Source organism: Festucalex cinctus, chromosome 17, assembly GCF_051991245.1.
Source record: "Festucalex cinctus isolate MCC-2025b chromosome 17, RoL_Fcin_1.0, whole genome shotgun sequence".
Taxonomy (NCBI): domain Eukaryota; kingdom Metazoa; phylum Chordata; class Actinopteri; order Syngnathiformes; family Syngnathidae; genus Festucalex; species Festucalex cinctus.
This window is the reverse complement of record NC_135427.1, coordinates 11,379,689-11,392,377: the sequence shown is the minus strand read 5'-3', so window position 1 is coordinate 11,392,377 and position 12,689 is coordinate 11,379,689. Positions and strand designations below refer to the sequence as shown.

At 41.6% G+C, this 12,689-nt stretch overlaps 3 protein-coding genes across 6 annotated transcripts in view; 1 reads left to right on the top strand and 2 right to left on the bottom strand.

Annotated features, from left to right (window-relative positions):
- Positions 1-166: 166 nt before the first annotated feature.
- On the bottom strand, positions 167-10,990 carry tdrd1 (tudor domain containing 1). 3 transcript variants are annotated; one of them, XM_077502250.1, is made up of 24 exons: positions 10,869-10,990; positions 9,266-9,419; positions 9,131-9,189; positions 8,990-9,044; positions 8,179-8,293; positions 8,037-8,103; positions 7,873-7,959; positions 7,622-7,801; positions 7,401-7,544; positions 6,952-7,117; positions 6,809-6,886; positions 6,499-6,675; positions 6,317-6,424; positions 6,056-6,226; positions 5,607-5,861; positions 4,621-4,752; positions 4,417-4,524; positions 4,178-4,345; positions 3,229-3,543; positions 2,816-2,932; positions 2,598-2,729; positions 1,733-1,900; positions 1,271-1,617; positions 167-314 (listed from the first exon to the last, which is right to left on the bottom strand). In XM_077502250.1, exons 2-24 carry the CDS (start codon positions 9,405-9,407, stop codon positions 225-227), a joined length of 3,381 nt encoding a protein of 1,126 aa, XP_077358376.1. In that variant the 5' UTR covers positions 9,408-9,419; positions 10,869-10,990; the 3' UTR covers positions 167-224. The 3 variants fall into 3 exon arrangements, with proteins under 3 accessions (XP_077358376.1, XP_077358375.1, XP_077358377.1); XM_077502249.1 differs by lacking the exon at positions 10,869-10,990 and adding an exon at positions 9,688-9,775; XM_077502251.1 differs by lacking the exon at positions 10,869-10,990 and adding an exon at positions 9,736-9,752.
- Positions 10,315-12,689, top strand: part of ccdc186 (coiled-coil domain-containing protein 186) — a 20,118-nt gene continuing 17,743 nt past the window's right edge. For both annotated transcript variants that reach the window (XM_077502254.1, XM_077502252.1), the window contains exons 1-2: positions 10,315-10,476; positions 11,516-12,399. In XM_077502254.1, coding sequence (XP_077358380.1) covers positions 11,537-12,399 — 863 coding nt within the window. In that variant the 5' untranslated portion in view covers positions 10,315-10,476; positions 11,516-11,536. The remainder of the gene's footprint in view (positions 10,477-11,515; positions 12,400-12,689) is intronic.
- adrb1 (adrenoceptor beta 1) overlaps positions 11,400-12,689 on the bottom strand; it is a 29,608-nt gene continuing 28,318 nt past the window's right edge. Inside the window, exon 7 of the mRNA XM_077502266.1 lies at positions 11,400-12,317. The gene's annotated coding sequence lies outside the window, so the exon portion shown is untranslated. The remainder of the gene's footprint in view (positions 12,318-12,689) is intronic.

The window sequence follows — 12,689 nt, the reverse complement described above, 5'->3', positions numbered from 1 at the left end:
GGTGATCCTCCCAGCCTACACACACTACTTTTCTTTCTAATTTTGAACAAGTGATTTTTGAAAGAATGCACTCCACGATATAAACTTGTGAGCCAACTTTTATGTAAAAAAAAAAAAAAATAACTCAAACGGATTTAAGGACTTAACAAAAGGAAGCCATGGCAGCAGAACACACTTGCAACAGAAACACAATATTAAAACTTAAAGAAAACTTAACAGCTGCTTTAAATCAGGGGGCGCTTAATATGTGTGAGCAACGGCATAAGCAGGTCCATCATTTGCTCCATGCGTTCCATGATGAACTCCAAACGTCTCTGTGGGGAGAAAATCAAGTTTCGGAAATAGCACCGATTTTGGGAAGTTTATTTTCAAGAGACTTTGTGTCGATTTTTTTTTGCTGAACTAATAGAATACAAAGTGGGTGCATTTTGAATCGCGCACTGACTAAACCTACGATTACGTCAAAAAAAAAAAAAGTTGATGTCATAAAAAAAAAAATTCTTGCATATTGAAATTAGGGATAGACCGATAATTGGCGCTGATATTGGGCATTTTATCGAACAGGCATTGGCTTTTTATTTATTTATTTATTTATTTTTAAATCAGACAGTCGATAAAAGGTAAAATAAAAGGTAAAATCCAAAACCATTTTAATCTCTAAATTTTCAGTTAACTTTACGAGAGATGACCATGGGAACCTTCTGAACCATTTTTTTTTTCTTCGACATTAAAACTAAGAAATGTGAAAGTCTAACATTTCAGGTATTTTTAAATTTTGTAAAAAAACATTTACTGTAGAAAACTATAGAGAGCTATGGTATTTACTTGTTTAAGTTCCCATTTAACTTGAGATGTACTGATAACCTTGGGAGCTTTAATTTAAAAGGATGTATATTGTCTAAGATTAAAACAAAAAAAATTATGTTTTTAAAAGTCTGAAAAATTGTTTAATAAACATGCTTTAAGACAGGCATTTGTATTTTTAAAAAATTGACGCCAATATGTTTTTCTTCCTGAAAATAAATATCGGCTCCAAATATTGGTTTTTGGCCTCCTTGACTACTAATAATCGGCATCAGTAAAATAAATAAATGCATAAAAACATCGGCCTACCTCTGATTGAAATCAATAGTGGGTTATAAAAATTAAATGAACATTTGAAAGAAAAAAATCCCCAAAATTCTACACACTTTAAAATAACATACAACACAACAGACAGCTGCTAAAATAGAATAAGATACTTAAACTTATCAACAAAAGCATCTCAGACCTCCAAGTTGTGCTCGAGGCTTGCAGTGGGCCCAGCTGCCTCCACTGTATCTTCCACAATCTCATGTGGCGCAGGTGTCGCTTCAGGCTGAGTAGTGCTGCTGCCCTCTATCTGCTCAGCCTCCGTGGCAGCGGACTGGCTCTGTGCACTACGAACTTTTTGGCTCTCCAGCTCATCAAGGATCAGAGCACTGAGGTGGACCCCAGCCTTTTCGGCGGGCAGGCTGACAGTAACAATGTTAGTGAAGCCGTCGAAAGACAGCACCGTGGCAAGGGTTCCGTCCAGCAACAAGCTGAGGGACATACGCAGCACATCTGGTGGCCACTCGGCAGGGAAATCCTCCTTGCCTGTGAAGGAAGAGGAGATGGTGTCACGAACAAAGGGGTGAGCTAAAAAAAAAATAATAAAAAAATTTAAAAAATTAAACATAAAATAAAAAAAATTATGTCCAACTCTAATCACCAGTCAGAGCACAGCGGGCTATCTTGAAGGGGAGTTGCAGCAGGTGCTCGGGGATGGGCAAAATGCGGGAGACTGCCAAATTTTCACTGTTTCCATAGTCGGCGTAGATGACTGCTACCTCCTCGTCTAAAACCTCCACAACCACAGCACGGTACCAGATGTCATCGGCTGGTTCAAGGAGGGGAAAAAAAGAAGACATTTTGGTGAATATGAATGTAGCAGAATGAATTCCTCCATTTTCTACAGCACTATCCTCATCAGTACCAGGTGAGCTCGAGCCTATTCCAGAAGACTTTGGACAATTGAGGAACACCCTAGACTGGTCACTAGCCAATCACAGGGCACATACAGAGGAGTTGGATTTAAGATTCTGGATTCTTCCAAAGGTGCTCCTTTGGGAAAAACAAATAATTTGGAAATCCCCCCCCAAGATGGAGTAATCATACTCTTGTTTGCGCACAGAGAAGCAATTTGAGCCCAACAATTGCTTTGTTGCAAAATCCAGAAATGTTATATTTTACGACACATTAACTGCAACATTACCTGCCTTGTCACGTCAGTGTTCTGAAAACTGCATCAAACAGGACCCTGTTGTTAGCCGGCCTGCGGAATGCATGCTAGGCTGATTGCATGTCATGTTTAAAAGGAGGGGCGCTCCTCGGCTGGGTCGCGTACACGCTGTGTAATTATGTGCTAGCAGACACCAAATTACCATCTTAGTGCACCAGCTGCAGGTGGGGTCTCAAGTCAGTAAACATAGAATGTGGATTTGTATCTAATGTTTTTTTTTACCCTCTCTTTAAAGGGCCGGAAATTTTATTTTGTTGAGCAGCATACAGAACTATTTTTAATGTGTGCTCTTTACCGGTGAACTGGGCGCAGCAGGCGGCGCCAGGGACGAGTTTGCTCTTGTCAGTGTGTGAGGACAAAGTGGCCTTGTTGCTGCTGCAGAAGGCGGCCAGTTCCAGCATCATCTCCAGGAGCTTCTGTTGATCCACTGCAGCAACAACAGAGATTGGCAGATCAGAGCAAGTTTGAACGCTTTGTGGTTAGAATATATATATTTTTTTTTTAAGTTCTGACCCTCGATGGGGCTAAGCATATAGAAGAGGGAAGGACTGGTAACAGCTGTGATGCAAGGCTGAAAGAATCCATTGATGGGCAACTCCACCGTCTTCCAGTCTGTTGGGAAGGTTGGACCTGCAGGGAGGAGAGCTACATTCTAGTCATGTTCCTCAACAGGTAGTTTAAAAAAAAAAAAAGACAAAAAAAAAAGACTGGGTGTTTCGTCATAAAACATATTGAGGGTTACGAACGGGTAAAAATGTGTCACGTGGCACACTCAGATGACAATTTTTCATTCTCATCTATTTTCCATTTCAAAGTATTTTTCATCACTGAATTTTGACTTTGCTATGACATAAATAGTGAAGTGCAGGTCACGATGACACATGTTGAGAACCACTGATTTAGAGGATGCTGACACTCTCTCTGACCTGCTGGCGACTTCTCCTCTGTGGTCATCTGTTTGGCGGTCTGCATTTGGCTGCACTCCGCCTGTGGTACAGCCGGTCGCTGCTCGACACTGGGTGACGAGCCTGCATGCGCATTCTGGGCAATTTCCCCAGGATATCTGGCAAGGTGATTTGAGACGAGAGCAGCTGCAATGCTGCCGCCTCTGCACTCCAGCTCCACGCCGTAACCTTGTTTGGTGACAGAGAAGGCGCATGCGGACAACTTTTCGCCTTCCACTTGCGACTGAAACCACAAGGTGGCTTCCTCGTCCCAATCTGAATTTATGGGCTCCACGCCTGAAAGAAAATGCACACAAGAACCATTTTGTGGACTTTGAGAAAAAGAGAATATATGAGATTTAATGGTTTGTAAGGGATTTATTCTTGGGAATTTGTTGCACTGAACCTCATCATTAGAGTTCAAAGAATAAAAGGTTTGCAAATGTGATGCATTTCAACAACTTACCTTTTAAATTAAATAAAAGTCTTAAAGGTGGGTTCAAGGATATTTTTGTGGCTGCGCCTTCCGGGTGGATCATCTTAACGATTGTTTCTCAATCCTGTCAATCCCTATACGTAACGACACTGTGCGTGCTCGTTCCTAGCTGCGCATGCGCACTTAGAGTGTTTGTAGCATGGAGCTAGCTTCGTGTTGTGAGCTTCGGAGTCGGCCATTCATCGTTGTAGAGGCGTTTCCCCGGACGAGCAGGAGAGCTGGTAGGATGGTCTTCCGCATGCGCAGGTTTTTAAACATGACAAACAGATGTTTGGCTTCCACTTTTTGAGAACATCATTGTGCAAAGCAAACATGCCACACTTGTTGCATCTGATGAGGCAATTAATTTTGTGTGCAAGGTAACAACAGGGGTTTGAAATTTGACCTTCACATCCCCTACTCTGTTGTGTCAAACAAGGTAATTTTTTTATGCACCTGAGAGGAAGCAGCGAATGGCTCGGAAGGGCAGCTGGAGGAGTGGAGGCGTAATGGAGCGAAGGTTGCTTCGTTCCACTTCCATGCTGTAACCATAGTCCACAAAGTTCACGGTCACCTTGGCTCTAGACTTGCCGCCGACCATCGCGCGGTACCAGATGCCATCACCTGAGGAGAAAAAGTGTGAGCAGAAACATCCCCAAACAAAACAGCATTGAAATTTGTTTTGGTGACACCACCTGGAAACATTGCACAGCAGGGCTCCCCCACTTTGGGCTCAAAATCCGACGCGTCTGCCTCGCAATGTTGCTTCAGCTCAGCTTTAAGCTCCATCATTTGCTGATTGTCTAAGTAAAAAAAATAATAAAAAATGTTTCCAGACATGATATTTCAGTGCCTTTCCAATCAAAAGAATCTTGATTCATACTCAGAAAAGCGCACACCTGCAGGATTATCAATGTGGCAGAAAAACTCTCCAGGGTTGTTTATGTTAAGTGTGGACAGCACCACTGACTGGCCGTCAGTGGGAACCTCAGCTGAGGACCACGACAGAGGCTCGCACACAGTAAGCAGCGCTGAGGACGACAGCAATAAGTCACAGCAATCTTTATTTTATTTTTTTTATTTCATCTCATATATGAATTCCTTTATTACACCAACATTCATCAAGCCATGTGTTGGAAACACCACCAAAAATAAATAAAGAAATAAATAATAATATGCCATGATGCTGAATAAATTTAAACTATTCCTACAAGAAACAAAGTAAACTAAGTTAAATCGTTCCCATCTCAAACTGTTGCATCTTAAATTAAGTATGAAGGCAATCATTTAACTGACATTCCACAACTACATACTGTCACCTAGTGGCATTTTTAAGAATGAATATGTTTTGTGTGAAGTGCTTTTGAGAAAAATGTCGGGGCAAAAAATAAATAAATAAATAAAAAGTCATAAAAAGTAATATAGAAAAACATTTACAAAAAAATCCCAAATGTACTTTAGTATTGTTCTGTTGTATGAATGTCAGCAGGTGGATACACGGGTTAATTGTACCTCCTGCTATCTAGTTCTCTAGGGTCTGTCACTACATCGCTAGCAACGATGAAGAAAAATACATTTGTAGTAAACAAGTTTCAATACACTTAAGTGAAAATGACTAATTTCCCAGTGTTTGGAAATAAGTGTAGTGTATAAAGTGATTTTATAACATCAGTTTGGTAAAATCAATTTGTGTGTAATGTATTATGCATTATATAAATTTGTAATTAATTATAATGTACTATATACTATTCTGGTTCTATGATGAAAATTTTTGTTTTTGCAATTACTGCAGTGGCATCACAATAAAGCCATTAAAAATAAAAAATAAAAAATAAAAAATAAATAATACATGACAGTTGTGGAGAATCCACTGCATTTGTCTTACCACGTGGTTGTGCAGCGGCCTGTGGGCTATCGTTGGACTGAACAGGACCAGCAACAGGAGCAAGCGAGGCGTACCCGGCGGAGATGAGCAGCTCAGCGATGTTGTCCTGAGGGTCGCTGGCCTCATCAAGCAAGACAACCATCGCTTTGCCCTCAAGGGCCCCTTCGACAGTCGCAAGCAGGATTCTGTTGCACACCCTGCGTTGCAGGGCCAACAGGCACTCCTCAGACCAGTTCTCCCCTACAGGCTGGATACCTGGAATGGTCCCGATGATAGATCAAGTCTGAGAATCACTGACCAGAAGGGGAGTGACACTTAACCAAAGCAAACATGGCAACTCAAATGGAAAGATAAAAATAAAGCTATTGGTGACCCATTTGCTCAAGACACACGGGAAAAAAATTTGAAAAAACATTTTCTGTTCACCTTATCAAACAATTAATACTTGCCTGCGAGACCACAAGGAATAGCCTGCATCGGCAAGGCGAGCAGTGAAGCGCTTATGGCTCTCAAGTGGCCTATATTCACATCCTCAGAATTGCCAAAATCGATGTAGCCGACACAGACGCGCTCCTCAGAGGAATACGCCAGCACTTTGGCCCGGTACCACTGCTTGTCCTCTGGAAGTGTACGAGAAGGCCCCACAGAGGGTATACAGTCACGAGATTATACTTGCAGTGCATTAAATGTACAACAGGTAAGTTTGGTACCTGAGAACTGGGCGCAGCAGACGGTGCCGGGAGCCGGTCTAAAATTTTGCATCTCGGACACCTGACTGCAATGCTGCCTCAAACTAAGCTGCAACTCCTGAATGATGCCTGCCAAGTAAACAGCGCTCAGTCTCCAAATCTCATAACTTGGTTCTACATTGTTACTTTGACAAAATACTCACCAGCATTCTCCACCTTCTGCACAATCATGTTATCAGTCGAATGGAAGTGTGTAATCACGACCGAGAAGGAGTCCCCTACAGCCAGCGTGAGAGGCTCCGGCGGCTGAGCCCACGTGTTGTCGTCCTTCCCCTCAGATTGACGCTTGAAGTTTTCCAAGGAAGCACTCATAATGGCATCTGAAGTAGGCCCCCGAAATGATCAGTCAAATTCTTGATTATACGTAGAGCTTCACTACACTCAAAAAAAAAAAGGGGAAAAAAAAATAGGGAAAAAAAAAAACAAACAAACTGAAAAACGATGCAGGCTTACTTATATCTTGCACTGATGATGATAAATCTGTTTTCTTGACAAAACCACGATCGAAGAGAACTGAGCTCAGACGCTTTCCTACAAGAAGTCTGAACGTCATTTTTATACTACTGGGCATACGCACACTTTGCACTTGCACTTACCCATGGGAAGCTCGATGTCCACGGCGTGTGCGTGAACGTTCTCCAGTGTTTTCCCCAGCCTGACAGTCACGACACGACCAGTCAGAAGCTGTCTCACGGCTGAACAGCATTCCGTGGACCAGCTGCCGTCCAGCGGTTCTACGCCGGAAACACAACACTCCATTGCCTGGGGAGAAACATTTAGAAAGCGATTATCAGTTTTACTGTGTATGAGACTCGACTTTTTGTGTTTTAGATGGTCTTCTGTATTGTACTGTGCTTTCTTTTTTTCTGTAATTAATTTTTGTTTTACCCGACTTATTTTTACTCCATATACAGTACTTTGTATGCAGTGATGGTTCTTTTAAGTGCTTTATAAATGAAGTTCAGTTGACTAATGTGCTGTATAATGCTATGGCTCAAGAAAGGCTGGGAAATAGTACAGTGTAGTTCTTTTTTTGTGTACTAACACAAGGATGAAAGAGCTCAAGGTCAGCAGGCAGGGGCCTCATCCTGTCCACGGTGACGTCTTCCTCATTCCCATAGTCGATATAAAGCATGTGAGCAGACCTTTTGTCGGTCGCCAACTTCTGGACCAGAGCTCGGTACCAAATCTAGCCATGGCGAGACAGAAGCAAAAGGCGGCGTTAGAGCAAACGGTCGTGTTACTCTGCGAACTGTCACCTCTTACCAGATCGCCAGAGAACTGTGCAACGCAGACTTCTCCGACATAGGGGGCATAAGGGGGCACACAGGAATAGCTGGGAGTCTTCTGGAGTTGGCTGCTGATGCCTTGCAGAGTCTCCAGCAACTCAGAGTTTTGGACAAGGAGATAAAATCTTCCAGGGTCGTAGAACTCCACAACGGATGCCTAAAATCCCCAAACAATCAAGACTTGACATGCAGATAAATTCTAATTCTTGGTGTTTAAAGTGTAAGTACCTGAAAATCTGCTCCCTTATTAATCTTAATGGTAGGCAAGTCCTTCAAATACACCCTGCGGACTTTCTTGGCATCTGCTTGCTTCATCTCAGAGGGAGAGCAATCAGTAAGTACATGACATCAGTATTTGTTGCATAAATGTGGAAGGCCAGACATCTAACTACCTTTAAATTCAGAAGGTTGATTTTATTTGCCAATGTTGGAAAAGCAGCAATCTGATTCATCTTCTCCCTTCAAAATCGAATTCAAATATGCACTTGCTACTTGCAATAACAAAACTCATATTTACAGCTGTTGCTGGCTTACGTTACTGGCTCCAGGTCAACGGGCATGCAAAACTGTTTGTGCCCCTCCCAGTCCCGCGTCTGGCACACCGCAGAGCAGTAGAATGCCTTCTTGCAACGAGTACAACGTAAATTCCCTGGATGATGATTGGATGAATGAGCAAATCATCACAATTGAATATTGTATATGCTGATCAAAAACAGTGTGGGACAAGAGAAAGTATATGTTCTATTTTTATTTAATTTTAGGACATTTACAGGTTGCTTAAACCTCCATTTCTCCTTCATTTACTCCTGTTTTATTTTTTTCATGGATCAGTAAATCTTTCTTTCCTTGCACCACAGATTTGCCTTTTATTTCTCCTCCATCTTTCCTTCCTGGTCTTAAACCTCAAACCTTGTCATTTTTCCTTTCCATTTTTCCTTTTCGCGTTTTTAACTGTGTGGCCATGGAAACGTTGGGGTGAGGAAAACAATTAAGGCCACTATGCATGTGCAATGATAGCTGCTGATTGGTTGAAAGGTTCAGAGGGAACTTGGCGATTTTGATTTGTTCTGCAATACATAATACTGAAATAAATATAGTTCACAAAACTTAATGAAATAAACCAATACATTTCAACAACTTCATTCCTTACCTTCCTTTTTCCCTCCCTCAAACCTGCTTTTTACTTTGAATTAGTTGTTCATTTGCTTAAAACGCAAGTAATATATTCAATTCCACTTTCTTTGTTCTTGGCTCAAATCATTTGAAAATATTAAATAACTTAATTCAACAAAGAGTACCATATACCTACTTTTGGCCCACATTCATATTTAATTGGGAACATTACCATGTTGACCACAAAAGTTGCAGAGGAATGCAGGTGATTTCATGGTCCCAGGTGACTTTATGGAGGAAATAAGAGCATCTTTTTTTTAAGAACTGACAGTCAGATATAACAGAATTATTTTAGATGTAATACTGTACATACAGCTGGTTTATTCACACTGGCTGGTGGAGACATTGGACCTACAAAAGAGGAAAATTGGACTAAATTGGACTTGCATTCAGTTGTAAATGGTTAAAAGTGTTTGAGTCAGCACAATGGAGATTTGAAGATGTTTACCGGCTCCTTGTGACAAGTCCGGCCTCACAGGGCTGCCAGCCGGCAGGACGGGTCCAGGAAACCGACACGCGACCGGACCGGATAACGGCTTCCTCAAGGGCTGGTTAGGTCGCACCACGTTCGAGGAAAATGGGTTATTCATGGCGTTGTACAACTGCAAAACAAACGTATAAATGCAATATTTACGACTTAAGTTATGTGCAACTTGCTTGTAGCATTTGTATTTTTGTAATTTAAGCATAAATTAGTCGTAGGCCTGCGATAGAGATGACGAAGCAAAATTAGCAGTTAGCTTGACGATTAGCTACTAATTGCTACTAATTGACCACCTAGTGTTTGGGGATACAACAGAGCTAATATGGTGTGACGACATAATATACCATGTTTCACTTGAAAAATTACAATAATTTTAAATAACTCACAAGGTTAAACTAATGGTCCAACTTTTTATAACGTATTCACGTTTTCACCTGCGTGGCCGTGGAAGTTAAGCGTGGGGGTGGGGGGTGGGGAAAAGGCCAGGACACATGCGCAATGATACAAGCTGCTGATTGGTCGAAAGGTTCAGGCGGAACTTGGCGGTTTTGAGTGGATAGCCTTCATTCTGCAATTCATAATACTGAAATAAATAGATATCCTTCGCAAAACTGAAAAAAAAATTAAAAAAAATAAACCAAATACAATTCAACAACATATGACTAAAAATAAAGTTGACAAGAGTTTTCAAATCTGCGCCACCATGGCTTTGTTATCATTTCAGAGCAGGGGTGGGCAAACATTATCTAGAGTCCAGTTATTATCAAACAATTTTGCACATTTTATACACACAGTTAAAAAAGTAAACTATTTGTGTTTATTTAATTTAATCATAGTTTAATTAAAAACTTGACTGTTTTAAAAATAAAACGTGTCCGGTTTGTGATCACGTGTCATTTTTGTATTTTCGATGCACAGCTGATGTTTCGAGACAAGGAAAGGGAGGAGCCAACCTGTGACTTGTTTCAACGTCACAAAAACCTTTGCCTTTCATTGGTTCACGCCTTCTGTCCTTTTCCCCCTCCAGTAGTGGCCATATTTGTTGATGTGTCATACTGAAAGGACTTGTTGGGCCGATCAGCTGGCAAAGGCAGACAGAGCACGGCTCAAAGTTCATCATTAAGTTAAGCCAAGCTGACTGAAAGATCTTTCCACTCATGGCTTTACCACACTCGGTGGGTAAATAGAAAAATAATTTCTATTCAAACGCTCGCATGCTTCACGGAAATGAGACATAATAGCTTAGCTTGTAGCTGTAGGCTAGCTAAATGCTTTCATTATGATCGCTAGAAGCTAAACTAAACAGCTCAGCGTTACAGACGCGTCAACGTCTGGTATTTCCACATTGAAATACATTGTTCTGATGTCTGGTGTTGATTTATATTGAATAACGGCAGTGTCGGAACTCGACACGCTACGAGCAAGCTAATAACCTTGCGTGCTATCATCTGGATAATAGACTTTAGCTCGCTTCAGACAACTACAAATTGCATCAGAATGCCAGTTAAGCTTATTTCGGTTTACAATCTATACGGTGATACTGCAAGGTACGGCCGCGACCAAATACCTATTTAATAAGGGCTCAAAAGTTGACGTTATTTGACAGCTGACACCTGTCACAAGGAGCATCCACGCTTATCGCTGCTTGAAAGCTGATGAATTTAACGGTTTAACTTCATACGTTACTGATAGATGAAGAATTTCCATGTGACACCATCAAGGTGTGTGAGATGAATAGCATAGCTTTCTAGTGTTCCGTGCCACATATCACTAGCTGAATCAATTCAAGGTGACCACACCTACTTTGTAGGGTACATTGAGTCCCTTTGCAATAGTATAGTTATGATAAAAGTAAATTAATAGATTAGATACCGCTGTGGAAATTGTTACTCACAAGGAAGCCACTATACCAAAATACACATTTAAGACATTAACACTTAAGTGCAGATAAACAATGTGTTCAGTAGTGTGGATTGGAAGCACCGACAGAATATAAATATAGAGACTTTGATATACACTATATATATACGATATATACTTTGAATGATATAATTATCATTAATAAAGAATATTGCTGCAATTCTATTCACAAGCCGGCTAAGCAAGTAATATCAGTTTATTCAAGGTATTATAGGTTGAATAAATAGCCTGAAACAATATTTGGCACCATTCAGTCTCACAGTAAATTCTTCCTCTCTCTCTCTTATTTGTCAGATTTGATGCATAAAAGGCACCATGGAGCAAGCTGATCCGGCCTCGGATGCAGACATGATGGAGGGCTTGGACGTGGACTTAATTGGTGAATTCCCCTCAGGGAAGCACCTCCAGAACTGCACATCTCAAGTAGAAAAACAAGAACTCACAACTGATGATTGTACAGCAGATGAATGTGTGCGCACAAAAGGTGACTTCATCAAAACTAACACTGATAGTCTTTCAAAGATAAAGATAGAACAACAAAAAGGAGGGGGTGAGCCGGCCTCTGATGACAACTGTGATACTAGTACATGTTCAACAGAAGAGGAAAAGCCAGTACCTCTTTTAAATGAAGGATCTTTGGTGGTCCCGGATGATGCAGTTGAAAGCTCCCCCTCCGTCGAAGCTGTATTGACGTTTGACAAAGAAAATGATTCCACGTACGGCGAGGAGACGTCACCGCAGAGCCACAATGGATTAACTGAGAGTCCGTCATCCCCGTCATTCCACAGCACTTCCAAAAACTCACCCCCCGACTCCATGACCACCACATCCGGCATCTCCACCCCCACCTCGGACACCGTCAGCTCCTCGCTCGCCTCCAGCCCACAAAGCGGCGCCAACATGTCGGCGGCGCCCTCCGATTCTACGTCCAGCCCGTACGACACGGACTGCAGCCGGAAGCTGATTTCGCAGATCCAGCGGTCGCTGTCGCAGGAGTCGCTGTTGGACGAGCTGGAGTCGGAGCTGATGACCTGTCAGCTTCCTCAAGTTGAAAGAGACGGCGGGAGGAAAGGGAGCCCACTCGTCAATGGAGTCCCTTCGGAGCAGGAGGACTGTATGTTGGTTTTTGAGAAGTGCGTCCAGTACAAGTATGCGCAGCAGGAAAAGTCCATCCAGAGGTAAACTCTTCTAAAATGTTCATTTTTGCGTTTATTAGTTTCTCAACTTTTTTTGACATTCTATTTCCACTTAGAGCAGGGGTCAGCAACCTTTTTTTTGTCAAGAGCCATTTTAGGCCTAATAAACAGCAAAAATCTGTATGGAGGCACAAAACATTTGAACACGGTGCCCAAGTGTTCATTAGAGTTGCACCATAACAGAAAGATTTGCAGCATCCATTATTTTTGAGATTCCTTTTCTTTTACCTTACATCTTATTTTATTTTATTTTTAAATATATACTTGTTTAA

Bases quoted from the DNA above. Each gene is read 5' to 3' on its own strand.
- tdrd1 (XM_077502250.1), bottom strand. From the start codon at position 9,407: ATGAATAACCCATTTTCCTCGAACGTGGTGCGACCTAACCAGCCCTTG. The intron at 8,104-8,178 runs GTAAGCCAGCAA...TCGATTTTGAAG, and splicing joins GTTGACCTGGAGCCAGTAAC to GGAGAAGATGAATCAGATTG. The intron at 7,802-7,872 runs GTACTTACACTT...TGGGGATTTTAG, and splicing joins ATAAGGGAGCAGATTTTCAG to GCATCCGTTGTGGAGTTCTA.